At 44.4% G+C, this 21,626-nt stretch overlaps 1 protein-coding gene across 2 annotated transcripts; it reads left to right on the forward strand.

Moving 5' to 3' along the window:
• Window positions 1-558: 558 nt before the first annotated feature.
• LOC138981792 (4-hydroxy-2-oxoglutarate aldolase, mitochondrial-like) lies at window positions 559-20,860 on the forward strand. 2 transcript variants are annotated; one of them, XM_070354873.1, is made up of 9 exons: window positions 559-696; window positions 8,190-8,289; window positions 9,170-9,392; window positions 11,063-11,191; window positions 12,306-12,433; window positions 14,971-15,105; window positions 15,757-15,853; window positions 18,429-18,562; window positions 18,930-20,860. In XM_070354873.1, the coding sequence occupies exons 3-9, from the start codon at window positions 9,185-9,187 to the stop codon at window positions 19,077-19,079; spliced, it is 981 nt and encodes a 326-aa protein (XP_070210974.1). In that variant the 5' UTR covers window positions 559-696; window positions 8,190-8,289; window positions 9,170-9,184; the 3' UTR covers window positions 19,080-20,860. The 2 variants fall into 2 exon arrangements, with proteins under 2 accessions (XP_070210974.1, XP_070210973.1); XM_070354872.1 differs by lacking the exon at window positions 559-696 and having other exon boundaries at window positions 8,148-8,289.
• The last annotated feature ends 766 nt before the right edge of the window (window positions 20,861-21,626 follow it).

Here is a 21,626-nt window from a genome sequence, read left to right on the forward strand (position 1 = left end):
TATAAAACGATCCAATAATAACTTCATAAGTTTCTTATTCCAAAAACATATAAATATGTTATATTCGGATTTAAAAAAAGCTCACAAAATTTTTAAAAAAAAGAAGAAATTTATGATTAATATTAAATTTCCAAAATGGATTTAAAAACAATTTCATCTTATTCCTTGTTGTTTCCCGATTCCAAAAACACATAGATATGACATGTTTGCGGGCGCTGTGGCAGGGTGGTAAGACGTCGGCCTCTTAATCGGAAGGTCGAGGGTTCGAATCCCGGCCGCGGTCGCCTGGTGGGTTAAGGTGGTAGCCACTTCCCCGAGGCAGCTTTGGCCGGGGAAGACAGGCACGTGCTGGTTTAACTCAGCCAACAACTCTGCTGCTTCCGCCGTCAATGTATTTACTTGTACCTGCACCTCCTTGATGCCAGTGCTCCTGTCTGACTCGAAAGAGCAGCAGCTTCCTTGACTACCTCTTCGGACACACACACACACTACCGTGAGCTTCATGGCGTGACCTTTTGAGGTGAGAGTTCAGCCTTATCGAAGTCAAGGACGCGAACAAGAAATCTGTCGGCTGCAAGTTGAAAGTTGCTACAGGTAGGCAACGAAGTTTCCATCTCTGCCGGAGTTGTTTCGTGCCAATCACCCGTGTCCGTGAAGACGTCTTGTCCAATTGCGTGCAACTGCAAGCTGCGTTTGGTGAGTAAACTATTGTTTCCAGCAACTTCTTCAATATTACAATAATCGACGAGACAGTTGGTGCTGGTGCTTGCAAGTCGGGGTGAAAATGCACACCTAGATAATTTAATGTGTGGATGCATGTGACACGGACATGGGTTTGCGAAGTTAACTTGGGGGTAAAACTGGACATTATTTTCTGTACGTGGACGCATTCCTTTCTGCCCCCAAAGAATGTCATTAGTGCTGTTTGCTGGTCTCCTTATACAAAGAATAGCCCCCCCCCCCCCCCCCCCCCCCCCCCCCCCCCCCCTGGCCCCGAGTGTGGTGGTCGTACCACTGATGTGTTGAGTGACACGCTGACACTGATACTCTGCTTATCAGTAGTGAGTAGTATTCACCATCGCCTATAACAGGCTCAAGGGGACGTGCTCTGCGGTTTTTGGTTCATTATCTTGTCAATTAACCTTGATCGCTTTTAATGTTGTGATCATTGACTTCGTCATGTTGAGACCTACAGAGTGGTACCAGTTTTGGCATTTTTGGATGCTGGCCTGGAGAGATAACTCTATGTTTCTGCTCGGACTATCCTTTCTCCCTACACTGCTGTCAACAAGGGCTCCGCTCACGGCTACCGTCAACACCGGCGGCGGATACTACGCAAAAGTACACGCGCACCGCTCCGGTGCGCAGTGTTGTGACTACAGCTGTGCGACCTTGTGTCAAGTACAGCCATGCAGAGCTCCTGTGTTTACAAGAAAAGCCGGTGCATGTGTCCCCTGGATTTTTACAACATCTCAGTGTCAGACTTACAACTTCAAGAAAAGTAAACGTCGCCCGTACAGCGGTGGTCGCCGCAAACAACGAGGTGGGGCACCTGACCTGTCACCGCTGCCACGTGTCGTGTGTGGGGCACCTACGCCGCTGCCACTGTCTGCCGTTGGTGGGGCACCTTCGCCGCTGCCACCTGTCGTGGGTGGGGCACCTTCGCGGCTGCCACCTGTCGTGGGTGGGGCACCTTCGCGGCTGCCACCTGTCGTGGGTGGGGCACCTTCGCCACTGCCACCTGTCGTGGGTGGGGCACCTTCGCCACTGCCACCTGTCGTGGGTGGTGGAATCGCAGTTGTTTTTAGGCAGGCGTTAGAACCCTTTGTGACTTTCAGAACATCTGTTCCTTATGAACATACCACCTTAGCAATAGTAGAAATGGTCATTTCCTGCTCTGGTTACTAGCACTTGTGTGATCTGCATCTACCGTCCTTCCCACAACACTAAAAACAAATTCACATTCCCCACATTCCTCACAGAAGCTGAAGAATTGCTTGAACACCACATCACGCACACCCTTTTTACACCCCCGGTATAGGGGTGTGTATAGGATTCGCTTGATGTGTTTGTTTGTTTGTTTGGGTGTGTGTTTGTGTTCGCATATAGATCTCAAGAATGAACGGACCGATCGTCACCAAACTTGGTGAACAGGTTCTATACATTCCTGAGACGGTCCTTACAAAAATTGGGACCAGTCAAACACACGGTTAGGGAGTTATTGGTGGATTAAGATTCTACAAGGACTTATAGAGGGACATGTTAATGGTCAAAGGGAAATAACCTTCTCAGTTGGTGGCAGTGAGAATGGTTATTTCCCTTTGACCAACGGGGGTGTTTTTCCTACCTCGTAGGAATTTCTTTTTTTTTTTTTTTTTTTTTTTTACCTCAGTTGCATGCAGGATGCTTCAACCCGTATTTGTTTGCCCGATTTTTTTATTTTTATTTTTTATTTATTTATTTTTTTTAAGGCAGGGAGCATCCTTCTTCCTTGGTCTTTTTCTGTATAACATAATCAATTTTATATTATACAAAACATAAACTTCTGTCTAATGTTTAACTCTAATTCCAATAAAATACGTAATACTTAAATTTTCCTATGGTCACTTTTGTTATCAAAATACAATAATTTATCAAATAAATTTGATCGTTTTTTAAATTTTCATTCCAAAAACCAAATAATATATCTGTTTCATTCAAAGTTATATTATAATAAATTTGCTTATAAATAAAGTCTTTACTTATTTTCCAAATGTTCCCCACCTCTTGACAATGAAAAAAGAAGTGCTCAAAGAAGTGCTCAAATGTATCCAGTTCATTACAAACTTCACAATTATTAGTTTGACATAAACCCATCACGCACACTTCAAACGTTGTCCTCATTGGAGACTTCAACATACAGTTTGATCAGCCACAGAACAACGACACAAGACAAGTTACCTCCACTCTCTACACTCAACCTCTTGACCACGTCTTTGACCGACACAACGTTCTCCATCACTCTTTTGCTGACGACTCACAACTTCAAAACAGCTCTACTCCTGATCAGTCTGACACTGTCCTATCCACTCTCTCTGGGGCGGGGACGTAGCTCAGTTGGTAGCGCGCTGGCTTTGTAGCCAGTTGGTCGCTATCAGCGTGGGTTCGATCCCCACGTTCGGCGAGAGATTTATTTCTCGGAGTCAACTTTGTGCAGACTCTCTTCGGTGTCCGAACACCCCCGTGTGCACACATGCGCACAAAAAAGATCCCACGTTCACAGCGAAAGTCTCATGGCTTGGAAAACACGAAGACACGCATGCATCATCTCTCGTCTCCGATTATCATGATCGTATTTCGATACTTTGACGAGACAAACCCAATGCTGGTGTGTCGAAGAAGACAGCCACAGCGGGCTTGTTCGAATCAAAGTATCACACCATAGTTATTGTATTGTATTGTATTGTATCTTCAACGTATTACCAATACCTGTCCCAATATAGACCAGTTGGTCTAAGAGGACGTTAAACCCGAATAGTCAGTTTCTAATACCATCACCGACGTGCTGAATTGGATGACAGAGAACAAACTTCAACTCAACAGCAACAAAACCGAAGCCATTCAGATAGGGACCACATCCAAACCCTCAAAAGCCACCTCTGACTCTCCCTAGACTGGAAAAAGTCATCAAAGAAACCACCTTAAAAACCTGTGACCTTGACCCTCTTCCCACACAACTCTACTCTGACTGTCCACCTGAACTTCTTCCTTCTGTCCTTGAAATCATCAAAAACTCTCTGCTATCAGGCACAGTCCCACCTCTGACTCTCTTGAACTCTCCGACTTGTCTGTCCCGCATGTAGGCCTACTGTTTTTATGTATGGCCAAAAGTTGTTATTATCTATATGTTTTAGGATTGTGATAGAAGTGCAATGCATTGGTTACTATCTCTTACCAGCAACTCATGTGCGTGAGAGTGTGTGTGTGTGTGTGTGTGTGTGTGTGTGTGTGTGTGTGTGTGTGTGTGTGTAGTATGGATGTGGCGGACGTGTCTGTGTGGAGTACTTTGGGTGTTCTTACATCGCATGTTTTATTGTTCTTTTTTTGTTTTTTTAAGGTTGTTGTCATATGTTGTTTTGGTTGTTTTAAGAGCAGATTAACCACACTTTTCCATCCATTGTAATTAATTGTATGGACAATAAAAGATCTTATGTCTTGTGTTATGTCTTATGTCCCTCTGTTTTCTACTGTCAAAAATCTTGGAGTCACCCTAGACAACACCCTATCCATGAAACAACACATCTCTTCTGTCTCTCGTACCTGCTACTTTCAGCTCCGCCGCATTGCCACTATACGCAAGTACCTCACCACAGACGCTACAGCCAAACTTGTCACTTCTACCATTCTCTCTCGTCTTGACTATACGGTAACTCCCTTCTTGTTGGACTTCCCGCTTCTTCTATCTATCGTCTTCAACGCTTTCAAAACGGCTCTGCCCGTCTTGTCCTTAAAAATAAAAAGAAAGACCACATCACCTCTCTGTTGCAACAACTCCACTGGCTACCCATCTCACATAGGATCAAAAACAAGCTCAACACTCACACATACAAATGCCTCAACAAGCTTGCTCCTACCTATCTCTCCGATTCCCTCTCACTCTATCAACCTTCCCGACCACTTAATTCGCTCCTCAAACGACAACCTCAAACTCAACATACCTCACCGGCACAAAACTCAAAACTGCAGCCCAACGCTCCTTTTCCTTTCAGGCCCCCATCAACTGGAACTCACTACATCTCCCCCTCCGCCAACAACAGTCTTTAGAAGCATTTAAATCTGGCCTTAAGACTTTTCTTTTCCCTAAATAATCCTCAGACTACAGTGCCCCGCTACACCCCCCCCCCCCACACACACACACACACACACCCACTCACCCGCAAGAGCAGTTGTAAATAGCCATGTACATTATTATTAGTTGACATTTTCTTTTGTTTGTCATGCTTACTTGTGCGTGCCGTGTCTCTGTTTGTGTTGTTGCTTTGTCATCTTCATGTAATTTATGCGTAAGAGTATATTATTCATGGCAGTTTATTGTCGGAGTTGTGAACACACTTAGTCTAGTGGAGTGTGTATCGACCTAGAAACGCAACTCTGTGTGAATGTACATTATTTGCAAACCCTCGACTCGACAGGCTCCGAAAAAGAGATAGCGAAAGTCCATACGTCAAACTTATTTTTCATTGGCTACTTCCTAACGACTTGTTAGGGGGAATTTCATTGGCTATAGATTTGTAGTTCAGCAAGAGCTTTTCATTACCGGAGTGTATACAGACTGGCATCGATCCTGTATACACTCGAAGTGCGTATGCTAATAGCTTTTGCGTCCATTGAGGCACTTCAGGCTCTGTGTCACTTCAGGCTGCAGGCTGTGTGTATGAGAGAGAAAAATGAGAACTTTATTTTGAAAGAGTAGGGGTTCAAGGCTTGGCATAATCTAACCTGTCCATTTAAACACATACAGAGTTTTAACTGAAAAAATAAGCAAAATAAGAAAGTAATCTTGATCGAGGGAGAGAGAGAGAAAGTCTCCTATTACTCTGTGTGTGTGTGGGAGAGAGACTGAGAGAGAGAGAAAGAGAGGAGGGAGGGGGGGGGGGGGGGGGGGGGGGAGATCATGTGGTTTACGTACTTCCCCACGCAGTCTACAATAGCAGACGATTTTTATCAGCTGACATTTAAAAAAAATCAGCGCTGTCAGCATTTTCTATTATGAAGCTCCGTATGTTTATCAACTTTAATTTCCCGAAAAAAATCCAACACAAGAGGGCCCCAAAGGGGGGGTATCATCACGATCACGGGAAGGGAAATTTTAGCTGACGTCCGACCCAATAGCACAGGCGGAGGTCCTCAACGCACAGTTCCAGTCAGTGTTTGGTGACGGCGCTGCGTTCAGTGAGGAAGAGTTTGAGGCCAGGACTGGTGTGCCGGCCTGGGCCTCGAGCACTCCTCCCATGGATGAGATCCACATTACAGCGCATGGCGTCCAGAAACTGATGGCGAACTTGAATCCAAACAAGGCGACAGGACCTGATGGGATTAGCCCACGGGTTCTCAAAGAACTGGCAAACTGAGGAGCTGGCACCAGGCCTCACCGCCGTCTTCCAGTCATCACTAACCACTGGCTCAGTTCCACCTGACTGGAAGGACGCGCACGTCACTCCGATCTTCAAAAAGGGGGAGAAGTACAATCCAGCCAATTACAGGCCGGTGTCTCTCACCTGCGTGGCGTGCAAGCTCATGGAGCACATCGTGGTGAGCGCCATGCTGCAACATTTTGACAACAACGACGTCCTCGACGATAATCAACACGGCTTTCGTCGAAGTCGGTCCTGCGAGACTCAGCTCCTGGACTTCACCGAAGAGCTCACGAGCAACCTCGAGAGTGGGAAGCAGACGGACGTGTTGATCATGGATCTGGCGAAAGCATTTGATCGCGTCAACCACAGTCTGCTTACCCACAAACTCCGAAACTTCGGTGTCCGAGGAGCTGCACTTGCTTGGATCGAGAACTTTCTCCATCAAAGACGTCAGGCCGTGGTGGTGAACGGCAGTCGCTCCTCGTTTGGCAGCGTCCGCTCAGGGGTGCCGCAGGGCTCGGTGCTGGGGCCGACGCTATTTTTAGCGTACATTAACGACCTCCCGGAGAGACTGACGGCACTAGCGCGCCTGTTTGCGGATGACACTGCAGTGTACAGGGTGGTGACTAGCGTAAATGACCAGGCCCAGCTACAACAAGACCTCCATCGCCTAGCCGAGTGGGAGAAGCCGAACTGGGACATGCAGTTCCACCCTGCAAAGTGCAACACCCTGCCTGTTACGAGGAGCAGACGCCCACTACAGCCCTCTTACCAGCTCCACAGGCATACGCTGGAGACAGTGAAGGCGGTCAAGTACCTGGGTGTGACCATTCAGAGTGACCTGTGCTGGGACGACAATATCAACAACATCGTCAGCAAGGCAAACATGACCCTGGGGTTCCTGCGGCGCAATCTGAAGATCTCATCAAGATCCGTGAAAGAGCAGGCGTACAAGGCCTTTGTCAGGCCTATCCTGGAGTACGCCTCGTCAGTATGGGACCCGCACACCCAGAAGAACATCGACAAGCTTGAGGCCGTCCAGAGACGAGCTGCCCGATTCGTCTGCAACCGCTACCACAACACGTCAAGTGTCAGCCGGATGTTGGACTCCCTTGGGTGGCAGTCTCTGGAGGAGCGCAGGAAGCTTGCCCGCCTCTCGATGCTCTATAAGATCAAGAACAGCATCGTCCACTGTCCGGGCATCAAGTCGAAGCTGGCCCCCCTTACCACCACGCCAGCGAAGAGGCCATTGCCAGCAGTTCGGCCTCATCACCTGCCGCACTCAGTATCGGAGTGCCGCTTTTCTACCCAGCACAGTGAAGGACTGGAACTCTCTACCAGCAGCTGTCGTCGAGGCCCGCACTGTCGACACCTTTGTGTCGCGCGCCTCGCACTAAACCAGCAGCCACTGTGACTCATGTCCCCTCCCCCCCATACTCCCCAACCTGTGAACTTTAATGGACTTTTGGATGCTGGAAACGCTGCTTTACTGGACTTGCGCAACATCCCATCAAGTGCCGAAATAATCACTACTGTTGATTGTGGGCAGTAATGGAAAGACAAAGACAGCTTTCACGATCACAGTTACCTTGATTTTTGTTTTCACGATCACAAACATCTTGACGAATAGAGGATCATAGAGTGATACAGCTGTGAAAAATGTACGTTGAAAATAAAATGCTTTGCAATAATGCCCATCACGATCACGAAAACAAATGACGATCACTATCACGAGACTTGATTTTTTTGTCATCACGGATCACGGGCAAAGTCCCATCACGATCACAGAAATGGAAATGTCGGCAATCACGGTCGGCACAGAAAGGTCAAAAAACGCCAATCACGATCACGATTTTAAACCCTTTGGGGCCCTCAAAACAAACATTGAAACCATAAAAACGAAGAATAGCTGTAATAACGCATAGTCTTCACATACAGCGACAAACAGACACACGCACACGCACACACTTCCATGAGCTTCATGGCGTGACCTTTTGAGGTGAGAGTTCAGCCTCATCGAGGTCAAGGACGCGAACAAGAAATCTGTCGGCTGCAAGTTGAAAGTTGTTACAGGTAGGCAACGAAGTTTCCATCTCTGCCGGAGTTGTTCAGTGCCAATTAATCATCCGTGTCCGTGAAGACGTCTTGTCAGATTGCGTGCAAGCTGCGTTTGGTGAGTAAAATATTTTTTCAGCAACTTCTTCAATAATCGATGAGACAGCAGGTGCTGCATGGTGCTCGCAAGTCGGGGTGAATTTTCTTCCCGTTCTTCGTGCAACACAGCTAGATAATTTAATGTGTGGATGCATGTGACACGGACATGGGTTTGTGGAGTTAACTTGGGGTAAAACTGGATATTTCTGTACGTGGACGCATTCCTTTCTGCCCCCAAAGAATGTCATTAACTGCTAGTTGTGTGTTGGTCTCCTTATACAAAGAATAGCCCCCCCCCCCCCCCCCCCCCCCCCGCGTGTGGTGGTCGTATCATGTGTTGAGTGACACACTGACACTGATACTCTCCTTATTAAATGTGTAGATTTGTGCACAATCATGCAAGGTTTTTGTGTGATTTTTTTTCCTTGAGAAAAGAAACAGTGTAATTATCTGCATGTGTGCATGTATATATATGGTCTGTGTATACATGTATTATGTGTGTGTGTGTGTGTGTCACTGTGTGTGTGTGTGAGAGAGATCGAGAGACAGAGAAATGGTGGTGCCACTGCTTATTATCAAACCCTTGCAATGTACATTATCAAAGCTGCTTCATTCATGGAAATTAGAAGGGAATTAAGGAGCAGCCGGGATGTGTGTGTGTGTGTGTGTGTGTGTGTGTGTGCAGGGGGGGTTTAGAAAGAGAGAGAGAGAGAGTAACACACTGTAGTGTAGTTGGCTCCTCTAACCGGCCAGTCCAAGAAGAGTATCATTTTACATGTACATTCATTTTGGAGAAAAACTACAACAATAACGTTACTACAACTAACTGCATTTTTCAAATGTGGATGACTGGATCATTTGAAATGCCTTGCAAATATGCCTGTTTTTGTACTAAAAAGGTGAAGAGAAAGAAAATGGCCACAGTGATCCAAGCGGCAAAGACCCGCCTGCCACAACTCCTGCAGACTTCCCTGCGCGGTAACATAGGTGTGCGTGCTGCCAGCACACTAGACATCAGCGGAGTATATCCTCCCATACCCACACCGTTCAACGCTGACGAAAGCATAGCGTATGACAAACTGGAGTTCAACATCAACAAATGGAACACCATTCCTCTCAGAGGTGAAATTCTACTTTAAAACCCTCGGTGTGCTTGCAGTGTGACTTTTGTGTCTGGAAAAAGATTAGCGATGAAGGGACTGAAGTAAAACACATTTTTTACTGAAGAAAACACCTTATCTTCCATTGCGGTTCAGTTCTTATTATTCATTATGCTTAATCTGTTACAGAAAAAAGAGCAGGAAACCATACAAATCACATTTAACTGGACCGGTACCAAGGAAAAGAACGATGAGTTAATCAGAGAAGTAACCTGTTCCATCAGCAGACTGATATGTAGAGGTTACATGCCGAGTCTCAGTGATTATTAAAAATAATGGTCGAAGTTGGCGGATCATGAAAAATGCGAGCTTCAGCGAGCTTTTTCATGACCGCGAACTGAGACCATTATTTTTAATAATCACTGAGACGAGGTGTGTAACCTCTTTATTCCTCCTTTCTTCAGTTATTCAAAGAAAACAGGAGTTTTTGTGCGAAAGTTTGATCGAATCCGAATCACTCAACCAGTCAACCTGCGCAGACGATCGATTAATGCGCGGTTGTATAGTTCCATGCAAATCATTCCATTCTGTTAACACTTCTTGTCAGTTTCCCTGTTTTAGACTAAAATCAAGTACACAGATATGCTGTTATTCTGCTGTGGCGGTAAAGGCAGATATTGTGTGTTCTGTTTATGTTTTAGTATCGTTTCGGATAATGTTCTTTCGTCAAATAGGACTAGCAGACGAACTTTTGCACCCGTGTTCCAACGTTAATTACTGTATGAAGTTCAGTTTTCTGGGGAAAATAGTGTATGAAACCGCTTTATGTTGTTTAAATTGATGAGATGTGTGCATTTGGTTGCGTGTGATCTGTTTATAAAATGAAATATTGTTTAAAACTGACCGTCGGATTGCAGTCAGTGTTGTCGAAGAAACTGCGTTAAAAGAAGGGGAACTACTCTTGTCGGCAAGAGTATGAGTTACTTGCCTTGGGAATCGGCTTGTGATGAACGGTGTGGGCACGGCAGATCTAGATTCAGAAAACAACCTAACTCATGGATTTTATATGGAGATTCATGTGTTCAGGCCTGTAGTTGTTAATTTAAATGCGGTATGTTTGTATTGTTTGCTCCAGAGATGTATATTTCGTACGTATAGAGCGTTCGGAACTTTTCAGTCGCAAAAGTAGTACCAAAACAGAACAGCTTCTCAACCCATTGCACTATCGAGGATTCAGGCTGTTGCTGGCTCGTTATTTGTTTGGTTGCTGGGTCATTATCGAAAAATAACTAGCTCTACAAGTTTACAGGGGTAAAGAAGCAGAGGGGGGAATAAAGATCTGTATTCACAGTTTGAAAAGCCTTTCAGGGACCTCTGGCTTTCAAAATTCACACTCTCTCTTACTCCCACATATTGCGGTGGGAGTCCAACAAATTTAAACTCATCTGTGTACAGCAGATCAGAAATCAACTAACCAACTTACAAAGAAGACGACAAGGACAGAGTGTGTATGTGTGTGTGGAGGATTAGGGGGGGAGGGGTGTGTGAATTTGAAGGAAGGGGGGGAAACATTCAAGCATTGATTATTTATGAACAGGAACATTTTCATGACTATGAAAAATTATGTTATTGTCACCTTGCGTTATACAAGGTTGTTGAGATTAATTCATTACAGATGTGAATTGTTCACAGGCTATGTCGTCCAAGGATCCAATGGAGAGTATGCATTCCTGACAGCAGAAGAAAGAGTGGAGATGGTGAGGAGAGTAAAGAAGATGGTGCCACAAGAGAAACTCATCATTGCAGGATCCGGTTGCGAATGTAAGCTTTGTTGCTAATTGTTCCTGTTTCGTTTTATAACATGTTAGTTTCTTCTTTGTTATTGCAGTGGTGTGTGTGTGTTCTGATAATTTTCCAGTGACAGGCAGCATAATTAAAAAACATGACAGAAAAGATAACAGAAGCCAACAGCTGTGATGGCAATGATCATTTGTTGCACAAGAGGATCTTCTTCTTCTTCGTTCATGGGCTGAAACTCCCACGTTCACTCATGTTTTAGCACGAGTGGATTTTTACGTGTATGACTGTTTTTACCCCGCCATGCGGGCAGCATACGCCGATTTCAGGGGGAGGCATGCTGGGTATTTTCGTGTTTTTATAACCCACCGAACTCTGACATGGATAACAGGTTCTTTTCTGTGCGCACTTGGTCTTGTGCTTGCGTGTACACACGAAGGGGGTTAAGTCACTAGCAGGTCTGCACATAAGTTGACCTGGGAGATCGGAAAAATCTCCACTCTTAACCCACCAGGCGTCAGCGACCGGGATTCGAACTCACGATCTCCCGATTAGGAGGCCGACGTCTTACCACCAAGCCACTGCGCCCGTCGCACAAGAGGATCAATAATACTTTAACATTTTTTACTTTGTTATTGCAATGTGTGAGTATGTTGCGCATGTTGCAAGCACAGATTGCAATTGCTTCATTGTTTTCTTTTTTTGTTCTTTTACTGCATCCATAGGCTATTAAAACTCCCACAATACCCACTGTGATTAATTATGGGTTAACTTTTACTGGTCTGGCTGTTTTCTACTCATGCTCAGTTTTCGGAGGGGAACTCCTCAATTTTCATAAATACTGAGGAAAAACTACGATTTGTCTACAGCCACAAGAGGCACTACAGACATGAGGAAAATTGAAATTGTAAAGTAAAAATATCTAGGAATGAATACTGCAGGCCAAGTTTTGCTAGGATTTATTTAATAAAATTTCTTGAAATGGCCATAAAATCTTCGGCAATTGATTGTCACCTTTCCACCGACTGTGAACAAGTTTGGCAAATTGGCAAAGATTTCAGCGATTTAAGATAGATTTCAGTGTTTCACAGACTGCTGACGCCAAATGACATCCCTGTGCTTTGTGATATTTCTGCAGCCACAAGCGGCACGATAGACATGACGCAGAGGATGGCTGAAGCAGGAGCAGCAGCTGTGATGGTGGTCACTCCCTGTTTCTACAAAGCTAATATGACCAATGAAGCCATGATCGCACACTTCACTAAGGTACAAAACTATGCAAAAGAGAGCTTAAAAATACTTGAGTCACATAAATCAGGGGCGAGTTTAGGCAAAATTATTACCCCATCAGGGATGTCGTTAGGCGTCGGACATCGGACATATAACGATGAAAATCCCCAAATGTCCGATTCACATTGCCGCATGTCGGTCAGATGTCCTATCGTTTTAGCCTGAGCGTGGTCATTGTCCGATATGTACTCCATTCCTTCGGACAGCGCGATATTCGTTAATTTTCATTTCAAGATACAAATCTTCTAAAAGACCGAACGCTCTCGTGTTCAGCTGAAATCAGGGTTCGTACAGGTCATGGAAAACCTGGAAAGTCATGGAATTTGATTTTTAATTTTCCAGGCCTGGAAAGTCATGGAATTTCAATTCAAGTCATGGAAAGTCATGGAATTTAAAAAAAATAAGAAAGAAAAATAATTAACCTTTAGCACGCCAGCGGCTATTTTCGTCGCCAGCCATTCCCCCCCCCCCCCCCCCCCCTTTGCCAGCCAGCAGCGATTTGCGTCGCCAGCACAAGGCTTGTTCGTATGACCAACTTCTCGTTCGTATTTGCATACGAGAATAACGGTATTTTTAACGGCACTTGAGCCAAAGCGAGGCTCACTTCCTTCCGTTATCTCGTCGTGTCGTCTGCGCTGCATTTGAGTCGGTTTCGTCGAAGTTTTCTGCTTTTGTTTTTGCATCGATAAAGTACTTTAGCGCTTCGACAAGCAAGATGGAGGATGATGAGTTGGAAAGTTTCTTTCGATTTGTTTCTTGACAACAAAAAGTATGCGGAATTGGAACGAATTACCAAGGAAGATCTTCGCAATGAACTGTGTATCGCGGTGAAAAAAATGACAGTTTGTCAAGTCACAGTGACGGTTACAAAACGGAATTCACGAAAGTGCAGATGGATACAAACAGTGACTGGGGAAGGTATCGTTCACTGGATCACGACTTTCATAGAAAGTCTTTCTATGAAAGTAGTGGTCCAGTGAACGATACATCCCGCCTGTGGTCCATTTTACTGAAATGACAGGACCAGCAAACATTACCGATAATCTGACTGCGTAGCAAATGCTTGACTTGCTTGTCGAAGAGACACTGCGTAGAAACTGACTCAAATTCGGTGCAAAGCAAGCCAGTGTCAAAACTGGCAGTGACAAGACGTAAACAGTTTGCGTGTTCGGAAATGGCGACCTGTGGATCTAGTCATGGAAAATGTTATTGAGGCTCATGGAAAGTCATGGAAAAGTCATGGAATTTTGTTTCTAAAAACCAGTGGGGACCCTGTGAAATTGAAGTTGCCAGTGCCGCGTGCGGATCTTTTCTTTTGTCGGGAATTCCCGAACCGTTTGCGGTGTGCGCTGTTTGGGTATAACCGTCTCGGTGCAGCGCATTGATCTAAAAATAGTGAATTATTTTTAGATCAGTGCATGCTACAGGAGTACGGGAGACAACTCCAACTGACTAAATTTGTCGTCTGCTTTTGTTTTCGATACGAGACGAAGCACTGAATTATGCCGCTGGAAAAAAAAACTAAAGCCTGCAAAAGATCAGCATTAGATCAAACCGATCATTTTGTTTTTCAACTTTTATCCAAATCATGCAGTTTGTAATCAAAGTAAGAGCTCTGAAGTTGTTCATGTTGGTTTCTTTTTTGTGGTTTCTTTGAAACTAAACAAATACAACATTATATGCACACTGTGTCAAGGGCGGATCTGGGGGGGGGGGGGGGGGGTTACACGGGTTATGTAACCCCCCCCACCCCCCCAAAAAAAAGAGGTAATTTATTGGCTCAGGATGCACCAGATAGCTCTATTTTGCTTCTTTGGATAAAAAAAATTTCCGGGGGGGCATGCCCCCCGACCCCCCTAGAGGCTTAGGCGCCTTCGGCGCCGTCAACTTGTATCTTCGCAGTCATTTTGTAACCCCCCCTCTCCAAAGTCAATTGATCCGCCCTTGTGTGTTGATGTATTTACTATATTACGTGTGTGTTCTACAGCGCGCGCGCGTGGGTGTGTGGGTGTGTGTGCGTGTGGGTGTGGGTGCATGACTTTGGAACAATTCCATGGAATGTGTTATAAGCTGTTTGGCGCAAATTCATAATGTCCTATTACACTTTCTGAAAGCGGTCAAATGTCCTATTGATGCTGAAGAACTCAGGACATTTTGTCCTATAGGTATGAATTTGTAGCAACATCCCTGCCCCATAATACATCCGCTTTGCCAATTCAAAGTCAGCAAGAGTCTAGTAAAGCAGGAGAACATACCTTGTTGCCAGACCTTGTCACAGACAGCTCTCCCAGTTCCACAGGTGTCTCAAGGCGTATGCACTTTCCTGGGCTGTCATATCGAGGAGAACTACTTTGTCATCCTATGCCACAAAATATTAATTCTGTATTGTTAGCGCAGTAACTTCTTGAATGCCATTGATACATACACACATAGACACACACACACACTCACACACACACACACATACACACTCCCCCACCCACATTTCTTAACCTTTTGTTTGTCCTTACTAGGTGGCAGACACCAGTCCTGTTCCAGTCATTCTCTACAGCGTTCCTGGTAACACAGGCCTTGACCTTTCCCCTGAGGTCATCGTCAAGTTGGCGTCCCATCCAAACATTATCGGCCTGAAGGACAGTGGAGGTGATGTGAGTATACATTATATATTATACATTATTTGTATTTTTGACCAAAATATGTCATTTTACACAGATCTGAGACAGTCAGTGTTCCTCCGAGACCGATCTGTGTAAAATGTCATATTTTGCTAAAAAAAATACAAATAACATTTATGTATCGATCGATTCTGGTTAGAATTCCTTTTAGTTTTTACGATTGAACCCACACAAACATGCACTATTTTGTAGTCTCGGCTAACCGCCTAAATATGAATTTTTGTCGGCCTCTGACGTCACATGGCTCAAAGAAGGGAATTCCAATGTTCAATCGATACATATTACATTTAAAGGGATGCTGTCCCCATGAAGAGGTCTTTCTGTTGAACAAAGTATTTGTACAATCGTGTGTACAGTGGAAGCCCCTTTTTAAGACCTCAAAATCGGAGAAAATCAGCTCTTACAAAATTAGGGAGTCTTAAAATGGGTGTACATTTACAGAGGTTATGAACAGAAAGTCTGAGAAAACATGGTCTTAAAAGGGAGGGAGTCTTACATTGGGGAGGGGGGGGGGGGGTCTTTTGAAATATTCTCCTCTTTTTTGTGTTTGTAAGTTTGTCAGAGAAACTGACTTAGTTGTTTGGTGGTTTTTTTTAACAGCATTGTCTTTTTTTTTATTGAAAGGTGAGCAAACTAGGATTGGTGGCATTCAGAACCAAGGAAAAAGGTTTCCAGATTCTGGCTGGCTCCGCTGGGTTCCTCATGCCAGCCTACAGTGTTGGTGAGATGGTTTTCATAATATTCTCATAATTGCCATGATGAACTTACTTTTGAGGGATGAGACTTACGGGCGGGGGGGATGTAGCTCAGTCGGTAGCGCGCTGGATTTGTATCCAGTTGGCCGCTGTCAGCGTCAGTTCGTCGAGAGATTTATTTCTCAGAGTCAACTTTGTGTGCAGACTCTCCTCGGTGTCCGAACACCCCCGTGTGTACACGCAAGCACAAGACCAAGTGCGCACAAAAAAGATCCTGTAATCCATGTCAGAGTTCGGTGGGTTATAGAAACACGAAAATACCCAGCATGCTGCCTCTGAAAAGGGCGTATGGCTGCCTAAATGGCGGGGTAAAAAACGGTCATACACGTAAAATTCCACTCGGGCCAAAAAAACACGAGTGTACGTGGGAGTTTCAGCCCACGAACGCAGAAGAAGAAGAAGGGATGAGACTTTTCAGCAGAGTGGCAGAATTGCGCGAATAGAAAATCCAGTCTTCGTGGGTACCTGACGTTTTCATATGGATTTTTGAAATCTTCCAGAAAGTAGTACAGTGGAGTCCGGGTACAACGAATCTCAAGGGAGATACATTTTAGTTCGTTATATCAGTAATTCGTTGTAGAGTTTTCAACCCTAAATGGCCTCTGAGACAAGTTTTCCCACTCACCTTCAAATGATTGTCCCATCGATCTTTCCTTGGAGAGTATAATCTCTGCATGTTTTCAACAGCTTCATAATATAATCCATAGAGGCATAGTTCAAATGTTCACTTTACTGTCACAATTTTAGAAGTAAAATTTAGACGGGCGCAGTGGCGTGGTGGTAAGACGTCGGCCTCCTAATCGGGAGGTCGTGAGTTCGAATCCCGGTCGCTGCCGCCTGGTGGGTTAAGAGTGGAGATTTTTCCGATCTCCCAGGTCAACTTATGTACAGACCTGCTAGTGTCTTAACCCCCTTCGTGTGTACACGCAAGCACAAGACCAAGTGCGCACGGAAAAGATCCTGTAATCCATGTCAGAGTTCGGTGGGTTATAGAAACACGAAAATACCCAGCATGCCTCCCCCGAAATCGGCGTATGGCTGCCTGAATGGCGGGGTAAAAACGGTCATACACGTAAAAATCCACTCGTGCTGAAAACATGAGTGAACGTGGGAGTCTAAGCCCATGAACGAAGAAGAAGAAGAAGAAGTAAAATTTAAAAAGTCGTGTAAAAGCATGTACATGTACATTCTGATCAATCTCCGATTTCATGGTGTCCACCAGTTCTGGCCAAGTTTCCTCTCAAGACATCAAAGAGACCGCCCCATAGGTTAAACTCCCCGTAGGTTAAACTCGTCACTGACCCGGGTGCAGGAAGTGTTTCCTCTCTCATATGAAAGGGGAACCACCTCTCATAGCTAAAACTGGGTCAATGACCCCTGGGAAGAAGGTCAGTGTCTATAAAGAAGGACACCCAGCTATCACAATGGACCTGCCTTTGATCTGCCTCATTGTAGCCTTGTGACTTTTTAGAGCATTGTCATAGCTTAGCAGCTGATTGGAATACTGAAAACACAGCGGCGGTGGCTGTTCCGTGCACCTCCCGCTGTTTGTTCCGAGTTCGCTCATCACGCGATGTGCACTTGTGTTTGTGTATTTTTGTCTTTGGAGACAATTATTGACATCAGTTCGTTGTAGCCTTGTGACTTTTAGAGACAAAACGGCTCTGGGGCGATGAAAACATCTTTGTTATAAGAGGGGTTCGTTATGCAAATGAGTTCAAAAGGTTCGTTGTAGCCAGAAAGTAACAAGTAAGAAATAGAAGGCTGTCTGCCGGGAAATCAATGGCAGTTCGTTAAAAGCGGGATTTCGTTATACCCAGGTTCGTTATAGCTGGACTCCACTGTATGTACCTAATTTTTGAAAGACAGGAATTTCTTCTTTGTTGATCTTTAGTGAGCGTCACCCCTGATCAAAGGCATTTGATTTAAAAACATATCAATTAAACTTGTAGGGGCGCAGTGGCGTGGTGGTAGCCGTCGGCCTCCTAATCGGGAGGTCGTGAGTTCGAATCCCAGTCGCTGCCCCCCTGGTGGGTTAAGAGTGGAGATTTTTCCGATCTCCCTGATCAACTTATGTGCAGACCTGCTCGCGACTTAACCCCCTTCGTGTGTACACGCAAGCACAAGACCAAGTGCGCACTGAAAAGATCCTGTAATCCATGTCGGAGTTCGGTGGGTTATAGAAACACGAAAATACCCAGCATGCCTCCCCCGAAATCGGCGTATGCTGCCTGGATGGCGTGGTAAAAACGGTCATACACGTAAAAATCCACTCGTGCTAAAAACATGAGTGAACGTGGGAGTCTAAGCCCATGAACGAGGAAGAAGAAGAAGAAGAATTAAACTTGTGATCCATTAGGACAACCTCAAAGAAACCCCCGACTTGTCCGAACACCTGTCTACAGGGACCACATTTGGTTGGCCCTTTGTGTGGTCGTTACCGACAGGTTCGACTGTGGTAGAGTTTTGATGATTCAAACAGTGTCATTGAAGGACTGTGTAACTTCAAAGGATATTTTTGTCAACATTTGACTTGTGCAGGGTGTGTGGGAGGTGTGTGCGGACTGGCTAACATCCTGGGACAGGAGTTATGCACCTTGGTGGAACTCTTCAAGGCCGGCAAGATGAAGGAAGCTGAAGCCCTACAGCAGAGACTTGTGGGACCCAATGCCTCTGTGAGTGATAAAACTATTATTTGAATTCTTTTTTCTTATTATATTGCGTTCGGGAGCTATGACTATTATTTTAGCAGTGAACTGTTATGAGTATGATCCTTTTCTACTCCACAATTGAAGCAGCCATACTCTGCGTTTGCCCAGGAGTTTAAATTTTGTGAGATGGTTATAACTGTTGATACGGCAGTGTTATTTTTGTGTGAGCAGAAGTATTTAACAATTCATTTTTAAGTCTTGTTCATGAAATGTTACTATTTTTTTTTTAAATAGAATTCTCACCTGTTTAGTCCTTGCACAATATGATACATTGCAACTGTTCAGTTAATTGTAAGATATGGCTCACCTAATTGGTATGCAATTTGCACAGGTCACCAAGCAGCTGGGTGTGCCAGGTCTGAAAGCCGCTATGGATGACCTTGGTTACTATGGCGGCCCCACTCGCCTTCCCATGCTGCCCCTGACCGAGTCCCAGCTCACTGCTCAGCGCAACGTATTCAAGGAGTCGGGCTACATGTAGCCAGCGTCTTCTGTTTGCATGTACGGTGTGGCGACTGTACAGGGTGGTCCGCTGGTCCTTTTTTTTTTTTTTTGCTCCCAGTTTGTATTTGACCATTGAGGACCAAAATGAAAATAGGAACAGAGGTACAGCGGAACCCCCTTTTAAAGACCCCCAATTTAAGACTCCCTCCCTTTTAAGACCCTGTTTTCTTAGATCATAACCTCTGTTCATAACCTCTTAAAATTCACCCTTTTTTTTTTTCAGACACGTCCCGTTTTTGAGACCCGATTTTTTCAGATTTGTGGTCTTGATAGGGGGGGTCCCACTGTACCTGCAATCTGTGGCCTCTCTGGTGAGAGGACACCTCCCGATAATGGACACCTTCTGTAAAGTATTGCAGTTATCTTGACCTAAATATTCCAGTCACCAGCAATGTAGATATATATATTTTAACTGGTCCCAAGGGTGTCCTTTCATCACAAGTACCACTGTATTGTTGAACCACTGGTGTGAAAATGAAGTCGAACAGTATTGAGCAACGTTGAAAAATATTCCAGGGCTGTGCATTTGAAATTCAGACATCTATTAACCCTTTCACTGGTGCAATTCTGTAACACGTTACATAGCCACTGGTGAATTAACAGAGAGAAAAATAAAGAAAAACTGTCATATAGGTTTTCGCATCCATGGGAGGTAATCGGAACCGACCAAACATACTGAGCCAGTAGCGCTACATATAGTGTCGTGACAACCAGGTGACAGTATATGTAAAGTAGCGTGACATATGTCGCATAGGTGTCAACCTATACGGTTTGGCCGTATTGCTGTACGGGAAAAATGCATTTTTTACCCAATACGGTGTATAGGAAAATCTATACGGGCAAAAGAAGAATATACGGCGAAAAGAAAAAAATTACAGCAACGTTAAAATGAATGATAACAATGGAGATTGAGAGACAACGATCGACGCTTTCATGCAGACGACTCTCAAACGTTGTCATTGCGCATACTCAGACTCTTTTTCCACTTGACTTCCTATAAATCACTTCCGGTTTCCGGTACATTCTATCAAGCGTCGATCAACAAGCATGGCATCGCAAAGTTATCCTCCAGCTAAAAAGCTGAAAACTACATCGCAAAGTGGATCCGGACGACATCTTAAAGAGTGGGAGAGCCCAATTTTTAACAACGGTGCATACGCTGGATGGATTAAATCTTCATCAGAAGGCCCAGACTACTCGTTTTGTGTCCCATGCAGGAAACATGTGAAAGTGCGTGCCTCTGGATTTTACGACTGAAGAGCCATTTTTCAACACGTGGGCACAATACAATTTTATAAGGTCTTGAGCTGTCTAATACGGTTTTGGAAGGCCTCATATAAGGGCAACACCAATGATAGGTTGACACCTATGATGTCGCGACAACCAGCCTAAGGGTTAAGTATGGATATTGTATTCAAAATGTATGTTTTAAAGTAGATTGACTGCATGTGTTGCTAAACATTCTATGGTCTTGCAGCTTTATGATATGATGAACTGTGAAAGTCTGATCAGGTGGTGCGAGTTGTTGCATGCCATAACATGTCACATCACGTGAAAAAGAATTGTCAATTTTTTTGTGATGTTGCTCGTCATGGGTATTGGTTGTAGCTTGAAATCACTTGAACTTGTGCTGCCAAATTGGTTCATAGGAGAGGCTTGTTGAAGCAGTAAGTAATTGTGTGATGTGTAGCACTATTTTAGAGCTTTGTGCATATTGAGTGTGTTCGTACATGTGTGTGTGTGTGTGTGGGGGGGGGGGGGGTACTAGGAAGATTATGAGGTTGGAGGGGGGATTCATCATGTATTGGAGTTCTTTAATCAGTGTTCCTTCTGCTTTTTTACTCAGAATTTCCTGACTTTTTTTTATTAACGAAATAAGCCCAAGAGCCAAATCAAAGTTGACAATTAAACTTTTTCAATTATGAACACAATTTTTTAAATGTTGTTAATAGGTCAAATAATTACAGAGCAATAATTGTAGCACAGAATGAGTTATCACTGTCCATGCTAGCAGATGACAGCTAGAGGCTAGGGATCTAAAGACGGTCCACACTCATCGGAGCACTACCTTGGCTCACTGAATTTCTATAATTCGAGATTTTCTGATCAGTATGATTTCTAAATTTCCCAAACCTATCCAAACCTTCCTGAAATTTCCTGAACTTTTGAACCTTAAATAGCCTCTCAGTTTTCAGAACCTGTGGAATTCTGGACTGTATAGGTATTGCAGAAAGGTCTGGGGTAAAAATAATAAAGGTAAATTGAAATAAGGTAATGCTTTGTATACAAATATTTCCTGGCAGCGAACCGGTCAATTCAGCAGGTTGTGAACAATATGTATAGCGTTTTTCTCAGCCAGTTGTACAGTTGGTTGCTTGTAATCCAAAGTGCAATGTATTCTTTCACCAATTTCTGTTGCTATATAGAAGTTGTACAATTTAATGTTCATGATCTTTTAACATACAGCTAAAAATGCAGGTGGTTTGCACAACATTCATTGCTGGTCTAGAAAAAAATACTATAA

Source organism: Littorina saxatilis, linkage group LG12 (genome assembly GCF_037325665.1).
Source record: "Littorina saxatilis isolate snail1 linkage group LG12, US_GU_Lsax_2.0, whole genome shotgun sequence".
Taxonomy (NCBI): Eukaryota; Metazoa; Mollusca; class Gastropoda; order Littorinimorpha; family Littorinidae; genus Littorina; species Littorina saxatilis.